Source organism: Rana temporaria, chromosome 4 (assembly GCF_905171775.1).
Source record: "Rana temporaria chromosome 4, aRanTem1.1, whole genome shotgun sequence".
NCBI lineage: Eukaryota > Metazoa > Chordata > Amphibia > Anura > Ranidae > Rana > Rana temporaria.
In genome coordinates, this window is record NC_053492.1 from 292,167,416 (window position 1) to 292,187,456 (window position 20,041).

Genomic DNA, 20,041 nt, shown 5'->3' on the forward strand with positions numbered 1-20,041 from the left:
AATCACAGCCAGCACAGGAACTGCAAGTGCAGTTCGGTGTCCAGTGTGCAAGTGATTTCCAGTGCTTACGGCATACCATTAAGATTGTGGCAGCACAGTGGTGCAGTGAGTAGCACTTTTGCCTAGCAGCAAAAGGGTTGCTGGTTCGAATCCCGACCACGACACCATCTGCCTGGAGTTTGCATGTTCTCCCTGTGCCTGCATGGGTTTCCTCCCACACTCCAAAGACATGCTGGTAGGTAAATTGGATCTTGTCCAAATTGGCCCAGTATATATATGTATATCTGTGTGTATGACTGTGTGTCCCAAGCGTGTCACGATCCTACGGGGTAAAATGACCGCACCAGCCAAGCAGACTCTGGCTGGAAAAAGCGCCCAGAGGCGATTCAGTTCGCATGAGTAGCGCTATACAAGTCATTCATTCATTCATTGATGCCACCCAGACACATCTCCTGCATTTTTTTGTGCGAGTGGTTGTGACTGCGGTAACCAGTGTGGACCCACAGTGGGAGCCATCTGCACAGATGTGACCTTGTCTAAGTTAGTCCTGGGAAAAAGGTCAGCTGCAAGGTGTAGCTGGTGCTCTGTTGGACTGGTGATCACTTCCTGACCAGTGCTGCACTCTTCATTACCCATATTAAATTACATACATATTTATATTAAATTACATAACAATATGCTTGAATAATCCTGTGGTGCTCTAGGCCAAATAGAAATGCCAAATCTCCAGAAACTCCTCGTTTAGCTCAAAGTGTATGATTTCTTGCAGGCCCTGTCCTCTGTCATGTGACCCGATAGAAGAAGAAAACGAGAGGTGGTGGTATAATCCAGGAAACAGTGTTGGAGGGAGTAATTAAATTAGGCACGGAAAAGGACCACTTGATGACTACTACTCAACAAAAGGATTGTTCCTTAATGCACTCAGAGCCTGGACACAGGGTTGACCTAGGGCCGGTTCACATCATGAATCATACAGGAATGCACAGTGCATTCCTGTGCAATTCACATTCAATCCAGATGAATTGCATTTTTTTAGCCCATTTATTTGAATGAGCTGAAATCACACTGGACCACATCAAAAGTAGTGCATACACTACTTTACAAAATGCCCAGCAGCTGAATTGTATAGTACTAATGTACCATGAAATCAGGTGCAGGAAAACACACTGCATTTGTGACCTGCGTTTGGGGTGTCATAAGGTTAACAATGTCACCTGCTGCAGATTGCTACAGTAGTACAGGTGGTCCCTGGGTTACAAACAAGATAGTGTCTGAAGGTTTGTTCTTCAGTTGAATCTGTTTGTAAGTCGGAACAGGTACATTTTTTAAGTGTAATAGCCAAGAAAACAGTGGGCCGGCTTCAGTGACAGTGACCGCCGCCCCCCTCAGCTCCTCTGTCTCTCCCTTCCCTCAGCGCTCACCTCATCGCCCTCCCCACAGTGCTCACCTGGGGGGAACAGAGAAGCAGGGGGAGGGACCAGAGGAGCAGGGGGGATGACAGAGGAGCATGGGGGAGGGGACAGACAGCCAACTCAACAGCTATGGCCTGGGAGTTTCTCACTTCTGCCTAATCTTGTCCTATAAGGGGGGGGGGCACCGAACTGATTCTTTGCCCCAGGTGAAATAATGTCTAGCTTCCCCACTGGTACTGCCTATAAAAGTACCAGTACCAGCCGTTCTACTCTAATAAAGTAGAACGGCTAGTGGCTAGTGAAGGGGGAGAGGGGGCTTTGGTGGCCGTGGGGGGGGGGGGTGCAGGAGTTGTCCGGCCACCATGGGAGAGTCCTGTCAAAGTGGGCCAGTCTGGATGAAGTCCAGGGCCAAATTTTTGTCCCAGTCCAGCCCTGACTGTAAGGCTGTAGAGCCTCTTGTATACCTCACCTGTTCTTTTTTCCTGTTGATGGTTCCAGTCTCTGCATCCATATGAATAGCCCAGGCATGCTGTTCCTAGGCATCTATGTATACCATCTGATGGAAATACAGAATGCAATGCATTTACCTTTCAAGCAGAACTGCGACATTACAGGAGTTAGGCCGGGTACACACGGACAAACATGTATGGTGAAAGCGGTCCGTCGGACCGTTTTCACCATACATGTCTGCCAGAGGGCTTCTGTACGATGGTTGTACACACCATCGTACAGAAGTCCGCGCGTAAACAATACGCGGGGCGTGTCCGCGGTGTCGCCGCGACAATGACGCGGCGACGTGGGCGGCCCGCCTTTAAAATGCTTCCACGCATGCGTCGAAGTCATTCGACGCATGCGAGGGACGGCGGGCGCCTGGACATGTACGGTAGGTCTGTACTGACGACCGTACATGTCCGAGCGGGCTGAATTCCAGCGGGCTGTTTTAAAACAAGTCCAGGAATATTTGTCTGCTGGGAAAAGGCCCGGCGGGCAAATGTTTGCTGGAATTCGGCCCGCTCGCGCCCACACACGACCAAACATGTCTGCTGAAACTGGCCTGCGGGCCAGTTTCAGCAGACATGTTTGGTCGTGAGTATGGGGCCTAAGAATTAATATTGTTCTGTATACTGGATCAATTGCTTGAGCAAAAAATATTGTTTTAGTACTTTGTTAGGTGATCATTCTTTTGGTTTTGACATTGGCCTATCCACCAGCATTGGCTTTTTGGTCTCTGTTGCCTACCCTGATTTGTTCAATGTTAGGACTTTATCTGAATGTTGTCTGTTCTGCTGTTTTCAGAATATATTTTTGCCTGTTGATTTGGTCATTACCTGTAAGCATGGCACAAAATCCTTGTGCGGGTTCCTGATGTTGGGGCTCAATATCAAAGCAGATCAAAAACTTAGTTCTGGTGACACTGAGGGTTAATATGGCCCATTATAACATCAAAAAAGGGTGAGAAAAACGCTGCGCTTAACCTAATGAAAAAATATATGATAAAGTAAATTGATCAAACAAAACAATGGTGCTGCTACTCAAATATAAACAAGCGCACAACCACTATAAAAATCTGTGAAAATTCATTGATAACATTCCTATGTGAAAATTAATTGAGAAAATTCCTATGTGAAATAGCCAACTCAGTGATAATAGTGCATATAAAACACACACATAAACCAAAAAGTGAGCGGCAGTAATATTACACTCTTTTGGCTGAAAATAGATCCAGGCTTCTTCTAAATACTTCACTGATTACTGTAGTGATTATTGAATTAATCCCTAGAAGTGTCCTATTACAAATATCTCCTTCACTTTTATGTTTTTTACACAGTATTTTCCAAACATATAGTTATTTTGGAATTATTTTGTTTCACCTTTTGTTTCACTTTTTGGTTTATTTGTGTTTTTATATGCACTATTATCACTGAGTTGGCTATTTCACATAGGAATCTTCTCAATGAATTTTCACATAGAAATTTTTTCAATGAATTTTCACAGATTTTTATAGTGGTTGCGCACTTGTTTATTTTTCATTATATAATTTTTACACCATTATAACATCAGACAGTGACTTTTAGCTCTGGGTTTCAGGCTGTAGATTTTAGGACAAATTTACTCCGCTATTATGATAAATTTAAAGTACAGTGGAACCTTCGATTGCAAGTAACCTGGTAATGAGCGTTTCGCAATACGAGCTCTGTATTTAAAAAAATCCTGACTCGGTTTGCAAGTGTTGTCTTTCAAAACGAGCAGGATTCAAGCCAAAGTGGTGTGCAATACCACGTTTGGCCTGAGGTGGGGGGGGGTGCCAGAGTCGAGCAGAGCCGAATGGCACCAATCAGAGGCGATCAACGCCGTTCGAAAATGCTCAGAAGTTCTCGGAAATACTCAGTTCCTGAGCCTTTTCCGAGGCTTTCCAAGTTTAGCTGAGGTGTCCTCGGGACTTTCCACTGTAGGTCTGTACTGACAAACACTCAATGTAACAAAGATGCTGTAAAATAAATTCCATGAGGTGGCCGTGCCCACCTTCCCAGCACAACCCATGCCCATGTTTAACTGCTTGCCCCATTTAAAATGTAAAAGACCCAACCATGGCATATTACGTTTTACTGATCTCTGTGAAACATGGACTGTGGAATCGTGGTATTTCTTTTTATACCAGTATACTTGTAATGATTTTATTATGCATTATGATGACTTGGCAGCTGGCAAATGTGTAATAATATTTTTATGCAGAAGAATTTCTCAGGCTGGGTTCACACTAGTGCGAATTGGATACAGTTTTCTGGCTTTCTATATTTCTTTCACTTTAGTGATGCATTAAAGATAAAACAGTTAATTGAAGTCCCTATAACAACAATAGCCCATTGCTTTCAAGCAGTCTTTTGGTTTGCCAAGTCTTTCATCTCACATTAATGATCCATGTATCTTGCATTTTATATTTAACCACTGATCATTCAAGCTTTACCTTTGTCATTGTTCCTAACACAAGTAGTTATATTTTCAGTGTACATCTTTTCTTAAGGTGAAAATCTATTATTATCATTTTGGAATAGAAATGTGTATGCACTGCATGTGTAATATTATCACCCTCTGAAATGCATGTCCAAACTCAGATATTTTGACTGCCTCATTGTTCTCTATTCATTGAACCAAACTCTACACATAATGACACCATGCCACACAGTAGTAACAAACTTGTCTTGGCTTCTAGGGTCTACAGTACTAATAGGTTGCACTTGGACGAATCATGTCTCAGGGTTTGATGAGGAAGCCACAGCTGTTCACGGCGAAGGACAGCAGCTTCTTCATCAGGCCCTTGTGACATGAATGGTATACCGCACAGGGCCGGATTCCAGACAAGGCCAACAAAGCCAGGCCTCGGTGCGGCAGAGGGTGCAGGGGTGGCACTGCGGCTGAGAGGAGAGGACACTTTTACTTTCATATCGGGTGTTCCCCCCTGTCATGCAGATGGTGAGAGGAGAAAAAACAGAGGGAAGAGGAGGTGAGATAGTTCTTGGCAGCAGCAACCCCCCTCCCGGTTCTCAATGTCATTTTGTCATTTTTGGCAGCAACACCCCCCCCGCTTCTCAGTGTCCTGCCGAAAAAGTCCCCCGGCGGATAATGTCCCCCCTGTACTGCGCAGGCGGGGGGCGGCATTGAAGGACCTGGCCTTGGGGTGGCAAAGGGAGTAAATCCGGGCCTGATACCGCGGCTGGGGTTGGACAAATTTAGATGGGGATGAGCATGATTTCAGTCTTGCCTAGGGCAGCACAAAACCAAAACATACCTCTATACTAGACCACATTGCAGTCTCTCTCTCTCTGTGGAGATAGATGAAGAAGGAGTGCTGGAGAGAGGTGTGATGATAAGCGCTGAAAACCAAACATCTACTTTATAGAAAGCAAAGAAAGTTCCAAAAAATTGTTATAATAATAATAATAGGTCCTATGACCATTTGCAATCATTCCACCATGTCACGTGCATGTTCTTGTAGAGCTGTGTGCAAAAAATCATTACTCATAACAAGTGGATCTTTCAACGCCCAACCAGCATCTAATGTCTATCGTGTATAGCCACCTTTACATTAAGATACATATAAAGCCAGAGTAATCCCAACATTTTCGAAGACTACCCATACAAATTATAAATATTGAACGCATGGCACATCTGACCACAGTGAAGAAAGGAAATCTTATGAGTACTGAAAGCACTTCATTAACTGGGTTATTTCTGTCAGCCTAGCAAGTTTATGTAAATAGAGAGGGGAGGAAGAGAGCATTGTAGGTAGGCTATGCTGGCATCACTTATTTGAAGGGGGAACAGTTGCAATCAGGAAAGGTTTTCTAACAAGCCCAAGGTATCTGGAAGAAGGACACATTATATTGTTGTCTGATTTGGCTGGATTAAGTATCTGACATGTTACAGCTTTGGGTAACTTTACACGGCAGAGTACAACTAAATTATCTCTGGAACTTTCTTCCTAAGCTAAAACAGAGGAACATTGTTCAAGGTAACCTGAATATTTTTTTGGAAAATAATAGCTCCATATGTAAGCAATAATCATTCATTTACAAGCACTGGACATATCTGAACAATAACTCTCATATGCAGACATTCTCTTTTACAGGAACTTGCACAGCTGAATGGTAGCAGATTACTGTGGTTATGGCATAAACTTTCAACTAAACATATGACAAAAAATAATACTTGCAAGTAAGGTCAATATGATTAAAAAATAAAAAATTTAAATAATATGACACCATCAGTTAAGATACAGTATTGACTTTGTAATCAGACTAATATTCACCTGTGCATTTGTTAAGTCAGGCACTGATGTGAACAAAAAAGCCTGGCTGGAAGTCTCCGCTCTAATTCATCCCAAAGGTGTTCTATCGAGTTGAGGTCAGGACAATGTGCAGGCCAGTCAAGTTCTTCCATCCCAAACTCACTCATCCATGTCTTTATGGACCTTGCTTTGTCCAAATAATTTGGTGGAAGGGGGGATTATGGCGTGGGGTTGTTTTTCAGGGGTTTGGATTGATCCCTTAGTTCCAGTGAAGGTACCTTTTAAGGCTTCAGGATACCAAGAGATTTTGGACCATTTCATTCTTCCAACTTTGATAGAACACCTTTGGGATGAATTGGAGCGGAGACTGCGAGCCAGGCCTTCTCATCCACATCAGTGTCTGACCTTTACAAATGTGCTTCTGGAAGAATGGTCAAACATTCCCAAAGACATACTCCTAAACCTTGTGGACAGCCTTCCCAGAAGAGTTGAAGCTGGTATAGCTGCAAAGGGTGGGCCAATTCAATATTGAACCCTAAAGACATATAGCTGGATTCAGGATGGTGGGCGCATAGTTGCGGCAGCGTAGCGTATGGCATTTACACTACGCCGCCGTAAGTTTGCAAGGCAAGTACTGTATTCACAAAGTACTTGCCTGCAAAGTTACGGCGGCGTAGCGTAAATGGGGCCGGCGTAAGTGCGCCTAATTTAAATGAGGATGTGGGGGGCGTGTTTTACGTATGTGAAGTGTGACCTGACATGATTGACGTTTTTTAAGAACGGCGCATGCGCCGTATCCCAGTGTGCATTGCGGCTAAGTACGCCTCACGGACATATTGGTTTCGATGTGGACGTAAATTATGTCCAGCCCTATTCACGGACGACTTACGCAAACGATGTAAAATTTTCAAATTTCGACGCGGGAACGACGGCCATACTTAACATTGGCTACACCACCTAGGGGGCATGTTTATCTTTAGGCGGCCTATCTCTTACGGAAACGGCGTATCTTTACTGCGACGGGCGGACGTACGTTCGTGAATAGGCGTATCTAGTGATTTACATATTCTACGCCGAACGCAATGGGAGCACCACCTAGCGGCCAGCCTAAATATTGCACCCTAAGATAGGACGGCGCAAGCCGTCGTATCTTAGATAGGTTTAAGTGTATCTCTGTTTGAGAATACACTTAAACTTAGGACAGAGCAAATTCCGAGTTAGGTCGGCGTATCTACTGATACGCCGGCCTAACTCTTACTGAATCCAGCTATAAGACTGAAAAGAAAGCAGAAAAACACCTCTAAGTGCAGCATTTATGGTACAGATACAAAAATATATGAGCGCATCTATGTGCAGCATTTATTGTACAGATCTTCTAGGTGCAGCACCAATTCTTTTGGTAATATAGTGTATCAGCTCAACACTTTAGAAACCTTTTGCATATACAGTAAAACCAATGTGTGCTCAGGATACTGCTTAGCATTGACCCTCACTGGCAACATTGTCTTTGAAAGCATAATTATCAATGTGCTCCCTGTAATTACGACATGTGGAAATGGCAAATGTATGCTCCATATCTAAGTAATAAATAATTACCAAGAATAAATAATCATTTAAAAAATTGCATTACCAAGTATAACGACTAATAATATAACAATATAGTAATAATATAGTTATAAAGTTATAAAGTTGGTATCACAAAAATGATATGAAATTGATATTTCTCTATTTTGGCCACGCATGGCCTTTCTTTAGCTTCTATCCAAACTCATTTAAAAAAAATGATTTGCTTATTACATTTTTTTGTTGAAATTCAATATTTTTAAGTAAAGTTTTTCACCTTAGTCAGGGAAAAGTGACATATTCCCCAACCCCTAAACACATACATACCCACTCACTATTTCTATGCTCCCCCAATGTTACCTGCTTTTGCAGAGGAGCATGCAATTTTCTCCTTTTCCTCCTAAAGCCTTGTCCACACGACCAGTTTTCCCATTGGGAAAACTGCCATGACAGATTTTGGCTGGGAAAACTCCCATGTGTATGCTCCATGGCGGTTTTCCCGACAGGAAACATGTTTCCTTTTTTCCTGCCGGGGTTTTTACCCCAGCAGTTTTCCTATGGGGAAAGCCTGCGGGAGAGCATACACATGGCCCGGTTTCTCGGCTAAAGCTCTCATGGCAGCTTTCTTGCCAGGAAAACCGGCCATGTGTTGGGGGAAAAAGCTGCCGAGCCGGGTTCTCGGCTTTCCCCTCGGGTTTTATGGGCGGTAAAAAGTCAGCCGGGAAACCCGATTGTGTGTACGAGACATATTGGATCAATTGCCTGTGCCAAACATGCTCATGCAAGTAAAGCTGCCCCCTGGCTAGTATTTTACAAGCCTGGCCAGTAAAATTAGCTTTGTTGCCTCTGTTATTAATAGCAAAGAGGTCATAAGGTCATAAGCTTTTTCCTAGAAAAAGTAGAAACTTTACATGTGAGAGAAGGGAGCAGGTCACTAACCCCATGTAAACTCTGATACAGAGCTTATATAGAGTTTAGACTTCATGCTTCTTCAGGTGAATGAAGCAGTGGAAAATTTAAGTATCAGTAAGGGAGAATCTGTCACTTTTGTACCTTCCAACTGTCCCAGGTTCTGTGTAACTATCCCAGGATTTTAACACAATCCAAGTGTCCTGCATGTCTGTCCTGTGTCCATAGGTTTTCACAGACTATTGCATTAGGGTGTGCACCCCAAAGCTCAAACACACACGCACGTGTGTTTTATTTATATGTATGTACACATATATATACAGTATATATATTAGGGATGCACCGATTATCGGTGGCCGATACATATCGGCCGAAAATAGCATTTCTGGGTCCCTGCCGAAATAAAGTTAAAATGCCGATAATAAAGTTGGGTGATACCATTTTTTACTAGAGGGGGGGGAGGCAATGTTCATATTCATAATATATGCAGATATATGCACACGCTGGCTGCCAGACCTGCACATAGCGCGAGCAGCGGCAGTGGCACTGTACAAACTGCTCGCGCTCCACCTTGTCCTCCTAGCTCCTATTACCTGTTGCTTGGACTCCCCCTATGGGGGAGTCTCTTGGTTCAGTCCAGCGGCGTGAGCTGCGTGACGTCACGGCCGCAGGCGAGGGAGGACTCGGAGAGTGCAGGGAGCTGTGTCGGAGCATCAAGCTGAGGCTGTAATCAATGCCATCACACTGCCTGCCTAGGAGGAACCTAGCAGTGTCCTCCACTAAAGAAGTAAGCATTACACTAAGTTCTGTACAAAACCTGTAAGGAGTAACTGTGTTAAATGGCTAGTTCCTGGTGTGCGGGGTGGGGTGGGGCGGAGGCAAGTGGTTAACTAACTGAAAAAAAAACATTATCTGCCATTTTTTTCACAGTGGCACAGTGAGGCTGCAATGGATATTTGTTTTGGTAGTTGGATAAGGCAAGCATTGCTCAATAACACACAAACGTTTTTTTTAAAAAAAACGTTTGTGTGTTATTGAGCCATGCTTGCCTTATCGGACTACCAAAAAAAACATTAATTGCAGCCTTACTGTGCCATCACATACAGCCACTGTGCCCATAAAACACAGCCACTGTGCCATCACATGCAGCCACTGTGCCAACACACGTCGCCACTGTGCCCATCAAACGCAGCCACTGTGCCATCAAACGCAGCCACTGTGCCATCACATGCAGCCACTGTGCCATCACATTCAGCCACTGTGCCATCACATGCAGCCACTGTGCCAACACACGTCGCCACTGTGCCCATCAAACGCAGCCACTGTGCTATCAAATCCAGCCACTGTAACCATCAATTATTATTGCCACTGCCAGTTTGCCCCATCAATTGCCGCCACTGTGCCCATCAAACGCAGCCACTGTGCCATCACATGCAGCCACTGTGCCATCACATGCAGCCACTGTGCCAACACACGTCGCCACTGTGCCCATCAAACGCAGCCACTGTGCCAACACACGTCGCCACTGTGCCCATCAAACGCAGCCACTGTGCTATCAAACGCAGCCACTGTGCCATCACATGCAGCCACTGTGCCAACACACGTCGCCACTGTGCCAATCAAATGCAGCCACTGTGCCATCAAAATGTCTCATGTAATACATACAATTATTGAAAAAAAAATGAAATAGGGGAAAAACAAAGAAAAGTCATTTTCGGTTTCGGACTGAATTTTTTATTTTATTTCGGTTTTGTTTCGGTTCTGAAATTTCTATTTCGGTGCATCCCTAATATATATATATATATATATATATATATATATATATATATATACACACACACACACACACACACACACACACACACACACACACACACACACACACACACACACACTATATAGCAGTAGGGCAATAGACAGTGTCACTAGAGCAGAGGACAATGCCAGTAGGCCAGAGGTTGGTGTCAATAGTTTTTTTATTTTTATTATTTGTTACAATATTTGTTTTACAATAATTTTTTATTATTTATTTTTTACAATTTACAATTTTTTAGGAGCTCTAATGGGGGACTTTTGTGAAATATCACAGGTCTAATCAGACCCCTGATGTCTCAGGCCCCGTACACACGGCCGAGGAACTCGACGTGCCAAACACGTCGAGTTCCTCGGTGAGTTCAGGGATGAAGCCGCCGAGGAGCTCGGCGGGCCGCCTTCTCCCATAGAACAACGAGAAAATAGAGAACATGTTCTCTATTTTCTCGACGAGTTCCTCGGCGGCTCCATCGGGCCAAAAGTGTACAGACGACAGAGTTTCTCGGCAGAATCCGGATTTGACCGAGTTTCTCGGTGAATTCTGCCGAGAAACTCTGTCGTGTGTACGAGGCCTCACATTTGAGACAGAGAAATCGACTGAGAACAGAGATTCCCCAGGTCTTGACTAGGCACACCAGGCACACCAGAAATAGAGCTTTCTTTTGGTGGTATTTGATCACCTCTGCGGTTTTTATTTTTTGTTAAAAAAAAATAAAAAAATAAAACATTTTTAATACAAAACTGTTTTATATTTTGCTATAAAATTTTGCAAACAGGTAATTTTTAATCCTTCATTGATGTACGCTGATGAGGCTGCACTGATGGTCACTGATAGGCTGCACTGATGGGCACTGATAGGCTGCACTAATGGGGTGCATTAATGGGCACCAATAGGCTACATTGATGGGCACCAATAAGGTGGCACTGGTGGGCACTGATAGGTGGCACTGGTGGGCACTGATAGGTGGCACTGGTGGGCACTGAGAGGTGGCACTGATGGGCACTGAAAAGTTGCACTAATTGGTGGCACTGATAGGTGGCACTGATGGGCACTGAGAAGTTGCAGTGATGGGCACTGATGGGTGGCAGTGATGGGCACTGATTGGTACTGGTAGGTGACACTGATATGGCACTGATTGGCACCACTGGTGGGCATTGATAGGTGGCACTCATGGGCATTGATAGGTGGCACTGTTTTGCACTGGTGGGCACTGATTTGTGGCACTGTGGGCACTGGTAGGTGGTACTGGTTGGCACAGATGAGGCAGATGTTCCTCTTCCTCTTCGGGACCGATGTCCCTTGCACAGAAGCCAGTGATAGGCTTTTTTTTTTTTTAAATAAACGATTACTGAGCTTCTGTTTACATCACATGATCAACTATCACTGGCTGACAGCTGATCACGTGGTAAGGGGCCGGGATTAGCCCCTTACTCCAATCTGTGATCACCCGAGTCTCAGTGACTCAGTGATCACAGCATGCACCACGCACGGCCTGCAGGGGGCGCGCAGGGAGTGTACCTATTTACAGCCCGCTCCAGTCATGTAATTCCCCCATTCCAGCCAATGGCAGCTACAGGAGAAAGTAGAGAGCGCAAACAATGGCTGTAAAATCCGGACGCAATGACATCACCCATAAGCTCTCATGGTGCAGCCACTGCCAGCAATACTTCCTCTCCTCTGCACCGGCTGTTGCCTGACACAAGGGAGCCAGATCATGAAACTGGACCAGAGTGGGCTGAAAATAGGTAAGTATATACATCTTTTTTACACAGGTTCGTAAGTGTAGGTGTCAGGCCTCGTACACACGACCGAGTTTCTCGGCAAAAGCCAGCGAGAAACTTGCTGGGAGATATTTTTTTGCCGAGGAAACCGGTCGTGTGTACATTTTCGTCGAGGAAACTGTCGAGAAACTCGACGAGCCAAAAAGAGAGCAAGTTCTCTATTTCCTCAACGGGAATGGAGAAACTTGCCTTGTCAAGTTTCTCGACAGCCTAACAAGGAACTCGACGAGGAAAACGATGTGTTTCGCTTGTTGAGTTCCTCGGTTGTGTGTACGAGGCTTTAGAAGGGGGGGGGCATTTTAAAGACTAGTTAGGCCCCATACACACGAGAGGATTTATCCGCAGATACGGTCCAGCGGACCGTATCAGCGGATAAATCCTCTCGAGGATTTCAGAAGATTTCTATGCGATGGCGTGTACACACCATCGCATTGAAATCCGCGCTGAAATCCTCTGGCGATGACGTGTCGCGCCGTCGCCGCTATTATGACGCGGCGACGGGCGCGACGCTGTCATATAAGGAATTCCACGCATGCGTCAAATCATTACGACGCGTGCGGGGAATCCCTTTGGACGGATGGATCCGGTAAGTCTGTACAGACGAGCGGATCCATCCGTTGGAATGGATTCCAGCAGATGGATTTGTTGTGCATGTCAGCAAATATCCGATCTGCTGGAATCCATCCCAGAGGAGATTTCTCCGCGGAAACAGATCCGCTGGCGTGTACACACCATAGGATCTATCCGCAGAAACCCATTTGCTGGGATTTATCTGCGGATGGATTCTATCGTGTGTATGGGGCCTTAGGCTTTAGCTGGAATCCTACTTTAATCCTTGCCCAATATTCCCTGCACTCTAACAATGCCCATTTTCCCGACAGCACACTCCATTCCCATGTCTTCCCCATCCCAAGGTATCCCTCTTTCCCAAGTTCAAAAATTGGGAGGCATGCATTTTGAATGGACAAAACAAGGAATTCTCTATAAGGTGTGTACATATATTACATATCAATAGTAATGAAAGGTTTGAGCTTGATTTTTTAACCATTTTTAGCAAATAAACAGTCAAACCAGACCCTGAAAACTGAACAGTATATGCCCAAAATTTGATTGGTCTAGTGAAACTACTTTGAACATATAGACATTTGTCTGGAATACTTGCACATTCAAGAAAGAGCTGTTTGATTACAATTAATCAAGCAAACTTTTCAGTCAGAATATTTTAAAAATGTGATGTGACATCAGGCTGTTGTTATAACCTCTGCCAGGTTTTAGTTGCCGTTTTCTGTGTCCCTGTATAGAAAGTGATGTAGGATCCAAAATATTAGACTTGCTATAGGCACAGGAAAGGGAAATCTTAAAGTGGATTAATCTGTTCTTGTGATAACTATCCGGGAGGGGATATTTCCTCATTTTGGCAAGATTTGATGTTACTTCCTACAGTGTCTCTGTGACATGAAGTATAGAGTAAAATTTCCGCTACATGACAGAGTCAAAAAAAGAAATAAAATTGGGGTTGATTTACTAAAAGTAAATCCGGTGCAGTTATGCATTGTAGCCAATCAGCTTTTAACATCAGCTTGTTCAATGTTTGACAAAAAAACTGGAAGCTGATTGGTTTCTATGCAGAGATGGACCAGATTTGGCACTCTCAACTTTTAGTAAATCAACCCCAGTGGGTCTTAACTATTCCTTTCTCTACCCCAAAATGAAATCTTACACAAGTTTTAAGACTAAGCAAGTTCAGAATTAAAAGCAATATAAATATATCACACGTTTTCTGTGACTATACAAGCAAGCACTCTAATTTTTAATAAAGATACAATGGAATTGTTTTATAGATTAACTGTAAAACTTTTGCAATGCAACTTTTGTTGCCTTATCAAATTAAAACTACTGCTATTTCTTAAAAATTATCAATTCGTTTATCAATATTTGATACAGATTATTATATTCATAATTATTATCCATTGCAATCATTTTTATGTGATTTATATTCACAGGAACTCTAAACTAATGTAGACAAATGTATCCATTTTTATATTACTATTCATTATTAATGTTTATTGATATATCCATTTGACATTTGAATTGATTAATTTATATGAATCTTGTTATATTTATTTGCACAATTTTGTATGTATATACTGACCTTTTTGCTCATTAGATATAAAATACCCTTTAGCAAAGATTAATTAAAAAGTTAATCTTATACCACTTCATTTTTTTGGGATGCTACATTCTAATTTCCTGACAGTGAAATTCCTCACTTAAAAAAATATTCAGGCATAAGTGAAACAGTTTAGAATTTTTACATATGTATAACAGTTCTAAATGTCATGACAAAACTCTAGCATTTAAAGACCTATTATGTCAGTTAAACAAAGACTTTAGCAACACAAAAGTTAAATATAAAAATGAAATGTGCATGCTTAATGCATACCTGGAAATAGGGCTTTCCTCTGTAAACTCCTCCAATAACTATATCGGAAGATGCCATGGCTCCATTTGGTGAAAATCCAAATCCAACATAGCCCAACGTTTCCACTTGAAGCAGAAAGGTAATGGTGCCGTCCTTGTGGGTCCAACTTATTTTATATTTACCCTGGGCATCCAGAACAGCACTATGACTATGTGTCACTAGGTCCATGTTCACTGATGTAACAAATAGCAGTAAAATTGTGTATATATGCATCTTCATTTAACGTTTGCTCTCTGTTAGGCAGGATAAGAGGTTTGTAATATTTTACCATTCAGCTCCTTCCCATTCACTATACTACTTAATGCTCTCTGCCTTTGCTTAGTAATGTGTTCTCTGAAGATTACAGGAAGAGAGTGCTGTGAGCTTGCACTGTTTGTCCCTATCAGAAAGAAATAAACATAGTTAAAGCTCTAGCCAGTCAATTATGTTCCTTGCTAGCCCGAGGCAATGCTGTCTTGATGTATAGTGCTATTGGCATGCTGTTACAAGTGGGTACTCGTCTTTGTGTGGGAGAGAAGTTCCCTTTTGTATTACTGCTCTGTGACAAAAAATAAAGAAACCTTTACAGCTGCAGAAGCATAAGCTTTTTTTTATATCTATAGGACATTTTACCCCCTCTCGTGGTGAGATGAAAACCTGCATATGAATTTTAGAAATCACACACATTGTAGCTTTGACTCAGGACAAAAACAAAATTGTATAACAATGTAAAATAACATACTGCAATGCAATAAAAAATATGTTATGAATGCAATAAAAAGTATTTATAAATAAAACCTAAACAAAATACTTTAACTTTAAAGGCTAAGTTTACATTTTCCAGAGAATAGCCTATGTAGTCAAAGGGCCTTAGAAGATATTAACGATCTGTGCAGCTTTGGAAAATTATCTTTAATTATATTGCTTTACCTGTAGAACATTTGGGTTATTTTCCTATCTTGTGTACACAAGTCCGTCAGACAAAAGTCCAAAGTACAAACACGCATGCTCAGAATCAATGCTCACCAAACACGACATTGTGGGGGCGGGATTTGGGGGTCCCCTTGTTAAAGGGGACTTCCAGATTCTGATAAGCCTCCCACCCACAGACCCCCAAAACCACTGGGCAAGGGTTTTAGGGGTGAGGCCCTTGTCCCCATCAATATGGGGACAGGGTGTTTTGGTGGGGACCCCAAAGCACCCTCCCCATGTTGAGGGCATGTGGCCTGGTAACGTTCAGGAGGGGGACGCTCTTTTGCCCCCCTTTTCCTGCAGCCTGCCAGGTTGCTGCTCAGATAAGGGTCTGGTATGGATTTTGGGGGGGCCCCAATGCCATTTTAAAAAAAAATTGGGTTCAGGGTTCCCCTTAAAATCCATGCCAGACCTGAAGAGCCTGGTATGGTTTTTGGGGGGACACCTGAGTAATTTTTTTGGCACGGGGTTCCCCTTAGTATCCATACCAGACCTTAAGGGCCTGGTATGTATTTTGGGGGGACCCCCATGCAATTTATTTTTATTTTTATTTTGGAGTGGGGTTACCTTTAATATCCATACCAGACCCAAAGGGCCTGGTAATGAACTGGGGGAGAGGGGACCCATTCTGCTTTTTTCAATATTTTTTATCTATATATATATATATATATATATATATATATATATATATATATATATATATATATATATATATATATATATATATATATATATATATATGGGATCCGGCAATACATTACAGCCACGAGCAGTTTTAAATGACATTTTTTCCTTTACAAATGCAATTTTGCTGCTCAGCCCCCTGAACCATAATTGGCCAAAAGCACCCTGCCTTTGGCCAATAATGGCTCTCACAGCAGAGTGCGCTGTGATTGGCCAAAGCATGCAGGTCAGGTGCATGCTTTGACCAATCAGCAAGCGATCTAGCAGTGCATTGACTGTCTCGCCGTTCATTATGGGGCGTTCCGCGGGTCCTCTAATTTCCCACGAACGCCCCATAATGTTCGGTATTCAGCGAACGGGCAAACAACCTACGTTCGACTTGAACATCAGGCTAATCCCTACTGCCCAGTATCTTGTTACCAGCCTCTAAAACATCACTTTGATCACTGTATACAGACACTTTATACCTGGATTGCCTAGAGCAGTGTTTTTCAACTCCAGTCTTCAAGGCACCCCAATAGGTCATGTTTTCATGCTTTACATTATTTTGCATAGGTGATTTGATCAGTTTCACTGCCTTAGTAATTACCACAGCTGGTTCATTTGAGGAAAATCCTGAAAACATGACCTGTTTGGGGGGGCCTTGAGGACTGGAGTAGAGAAACACTGGCCTAGAGGATTGCTACTAGTAAGAACCATCTGTATAGCAAGAGCAATCCGCGCTAACCCCTATTCAACAAACAAAGTGCAAAACATGTGTACAAGTACACCAATAATTGGTAAAGACAATACACCTAATAGATAAAATGAAAAATAATATGTGAATAAAGGTGCAGCACCTAAATACAAAAAACCTGAATACTAGGCTTGAAACACGTGAAAAATTAAAACAAATGGGTGCGCAACCCAAATAATTAACTGATTAGTGAATGCAAATGTCCTTTACTCCTGAAAAGGAAAGAGACCAACCAAACAAATGATATATTGCATAAATGGTTTAGGGGTACAGTCCTTATAACACTGACAAAGAGGATCCAACTTCCATCCACTAGCAGGGATGATGCATGTATCTTCAATTACAATCCCACCATCAAAGGTAAGTAAATGGCCGCTTACCAGATCAGTAGGACCCCCGCAGGGATCAAACAGGCTCTGCACAAAAGAGTATTCTCGGCTTGTTCCAAACACTCAGTCCTGGTTCACTCCTCCACAGATGATTCGGGGGACACTGCTGTCTCAAATCTCTCCAGGGATGGTATCCACATCAAACGGAAATGCAGGAACGTGTGCATGAGGAGGAAAAACAAGGCTTCATGGTGCAGTATTTGGTAAAAAAGGGGGTCACTTTATTCCATTCAAAGGAAACAAAATACTGACATCTAAAGAGCTCTTGGTATATAGGTTTAAGAAACTAGAGCAAAAAAAGTTCAGCCAGCTTCGTCTCAGGCCGATCAGCTGGGAGCGTGGTGATGTCAGCTGCTGATGGGTGGAGCATCAGCAGCTGACGTCGCCACGCTCCCAGCTGATCAGCCTAAGCCGAAGCTGGCTGAACTTTTTTTGCTCTAGTTTCTTAAACCTATATACCAAGAGCTCTTTAGATGTCAGTATTTTGTTTCCTTTGAATGGAATAAAGTGACCCCCTTTTTTACCAAATACTGCACCATGAAGCCTTGTTTTTCCTCCTCATGCACACGTTCCTGCATTTCCGTTTGAATGGGATACCATCCCTGGAGAGATTTGAGAAAGCAGTGTCCCCCGAATCATCTGTGGAGGAGTGAACCAGGACTGAGTGTTTGGAACAAGCCGAGGATACTCTTTTGCACAGAGCCTGTTTGATCCCTGCGGGGGTCCTACTGATCTGGTAAGCGGCCATTTACTTACCTTTGATGGTGGGATTGTAATTGAAGATACATGCATCATCCCTGCTAGTGGATAGAAGTTGGATCCTCTTTGTCAATGTTATAAGGACTGTACCCCTAAACCATTTATGCAATATATCATTTGTTTGGTTGGTCTCTTTCCTTTTCAGGAGTAAAGGACATTTGCATTCACTAATCAATTAATTATTTGGGTTGTGCACCTATTTGTAGTAAGAACCATCTGCCTTGCTTTGATTGCTTAGTGCTGTGCCACTAGAGATGAGCTTTGTGTTCGAGTCAAACTCATGTTCGACACGAACATCGTCTGTCCGACCGTTCGCCGTATTTCGAACAATATGGGATCTCACTTCAGAGTTTTCCTGTTATTCTCGCTGCAGTATATTAGGTCAGTGAAGTGTATACTGGGCTCACTGATAATACAAGCAGTTGATTGAGTTAACCTGCAGTTTCTTAATCAGTGTAGTCTGTAGTCTGGCCACAGTGTGCATGTTAAGCTCACTGCAGACTATTGCTTTTCTATTACTGATAATACAAGCAGTTGATTGAGCTAACCTGCAGTTTCTTAAGTCAGTGTAGTGTAGTCTGGCCACAGTGTGCACGTAAAGCTCGCTGCAGACTATTTATTTTCTATTACTGATAATACAAGCAGTTGATTTAGCTAACCTGCAGTTTCTTAAGTCAGTGTAGTGTAGTCTGACCACAGTGTGCACATTAAGCTCACTGCAGACTTTTGCTTTTCTATTACTGATAATACAAGCAGTTGATTGAGCTAACCTGCAGTTTCTTAAGTCAGTGTAGTGTATGCTGGGCTCAGTGTGCACGTAAAGCTCACTGCAGACTATTGCTTTTCTATTACTGATAATACAAGCTCCGTTGCTATTTGCAAAATATGTGTCAATCGTATCTCGCGTGGCCAAAACACCAGCCACTTGGGCACCACATGCTTGACCAGACATATGTTGACCTGCCATGCAGTCCGTTGGCAAGCATACATAAAAGACCCACACCAAAGAACACGGACCTCTCCTTGCTCCTCATCAGCTGGGATCTCCAACCCCACTATACCTTCAGTCCTCTCAGAAACCTGCACTGAGAGGAATGAAGGTGTAGAATTAGGTGTGTCACAGCCAAGTACTTGCGGGCAATCTGCTATCGGTACACCAACATCAGATTGTACCAGGCAAATTTCCCTGCCCCAGCTGCTGCACCGCTGAAAGAAGTTCGCTCCCAGCCATCCACATGCCCAGCGGTTGGATGCTAGCTTGGCTAAATTAGCACTTCAACTGCTGCCTTTTCAGTTGGTAGATTCTGCCCCCTTCCGTGAGTTTGTGGAATGTGCGGTTCATCAGTGGCAGGTTCCCAAATGCCATTTTCGGCTCTCTACCAGCATGTGGAAGGCAATGTCTTGGCCTCGCTGGACAGGGCGGTCAGTGCTAAGGTGCATATTACCGCTGAATCATGGTCCAGCAGGCATGAACAGGGATGTTACCTATCTTTCACGCCGCATTGGGTGACTCTGCTGGCATCTGGGAAGGATACAGGACAGGGTGCAGTAGTGTTGGAGGTTGTTCTGCCACCACGCCTCCAAAATGCTACTACTGGTTGTGACACACCTTGCTCCTCCACCCCCTCCTCTTCTTCTTCCTCTGTGGCCTCTTCCTGTGCTGATGGGTCCTCGGAACCAGCGGTGCTCTGTAGGCGTTCTAGGGGCTACGCAGGTATGCAGGCAAAGAGATGCCATGCGGTGCTTGAGCTGGTGTGCTTGGGGGACAGGAGCCAC

The 20,041-nt window shown here is 43.4% G+C and overlaps 1 protein-coding gene across 1 annotated transcript in view; it reads right to left on the reverse strand.

Annotated features, from left to right (window-relative positions):
• MOXD1 (monooxygenase DBH like 1) overlaps positions 1-15,301 on the reverse strand; it is a 107,655-nt gene extending 92,354 nt beyond the window's left edge. Inside the window, exon 1 of the mRNA XM_040350443.1 lies at positions 14,708-15,301. Coding sequence (XP_040206377.1) covers positions 14,708-14,965 — 258 coding nt within the window. The 5' untranslated portion in view covers positions 14,966-15,301. The remainder of the gene's footprint in view (positions 1-14,707) is intronic.
• Positions 15,302-20,041: the final 4,740 nt, after the last annotated feature.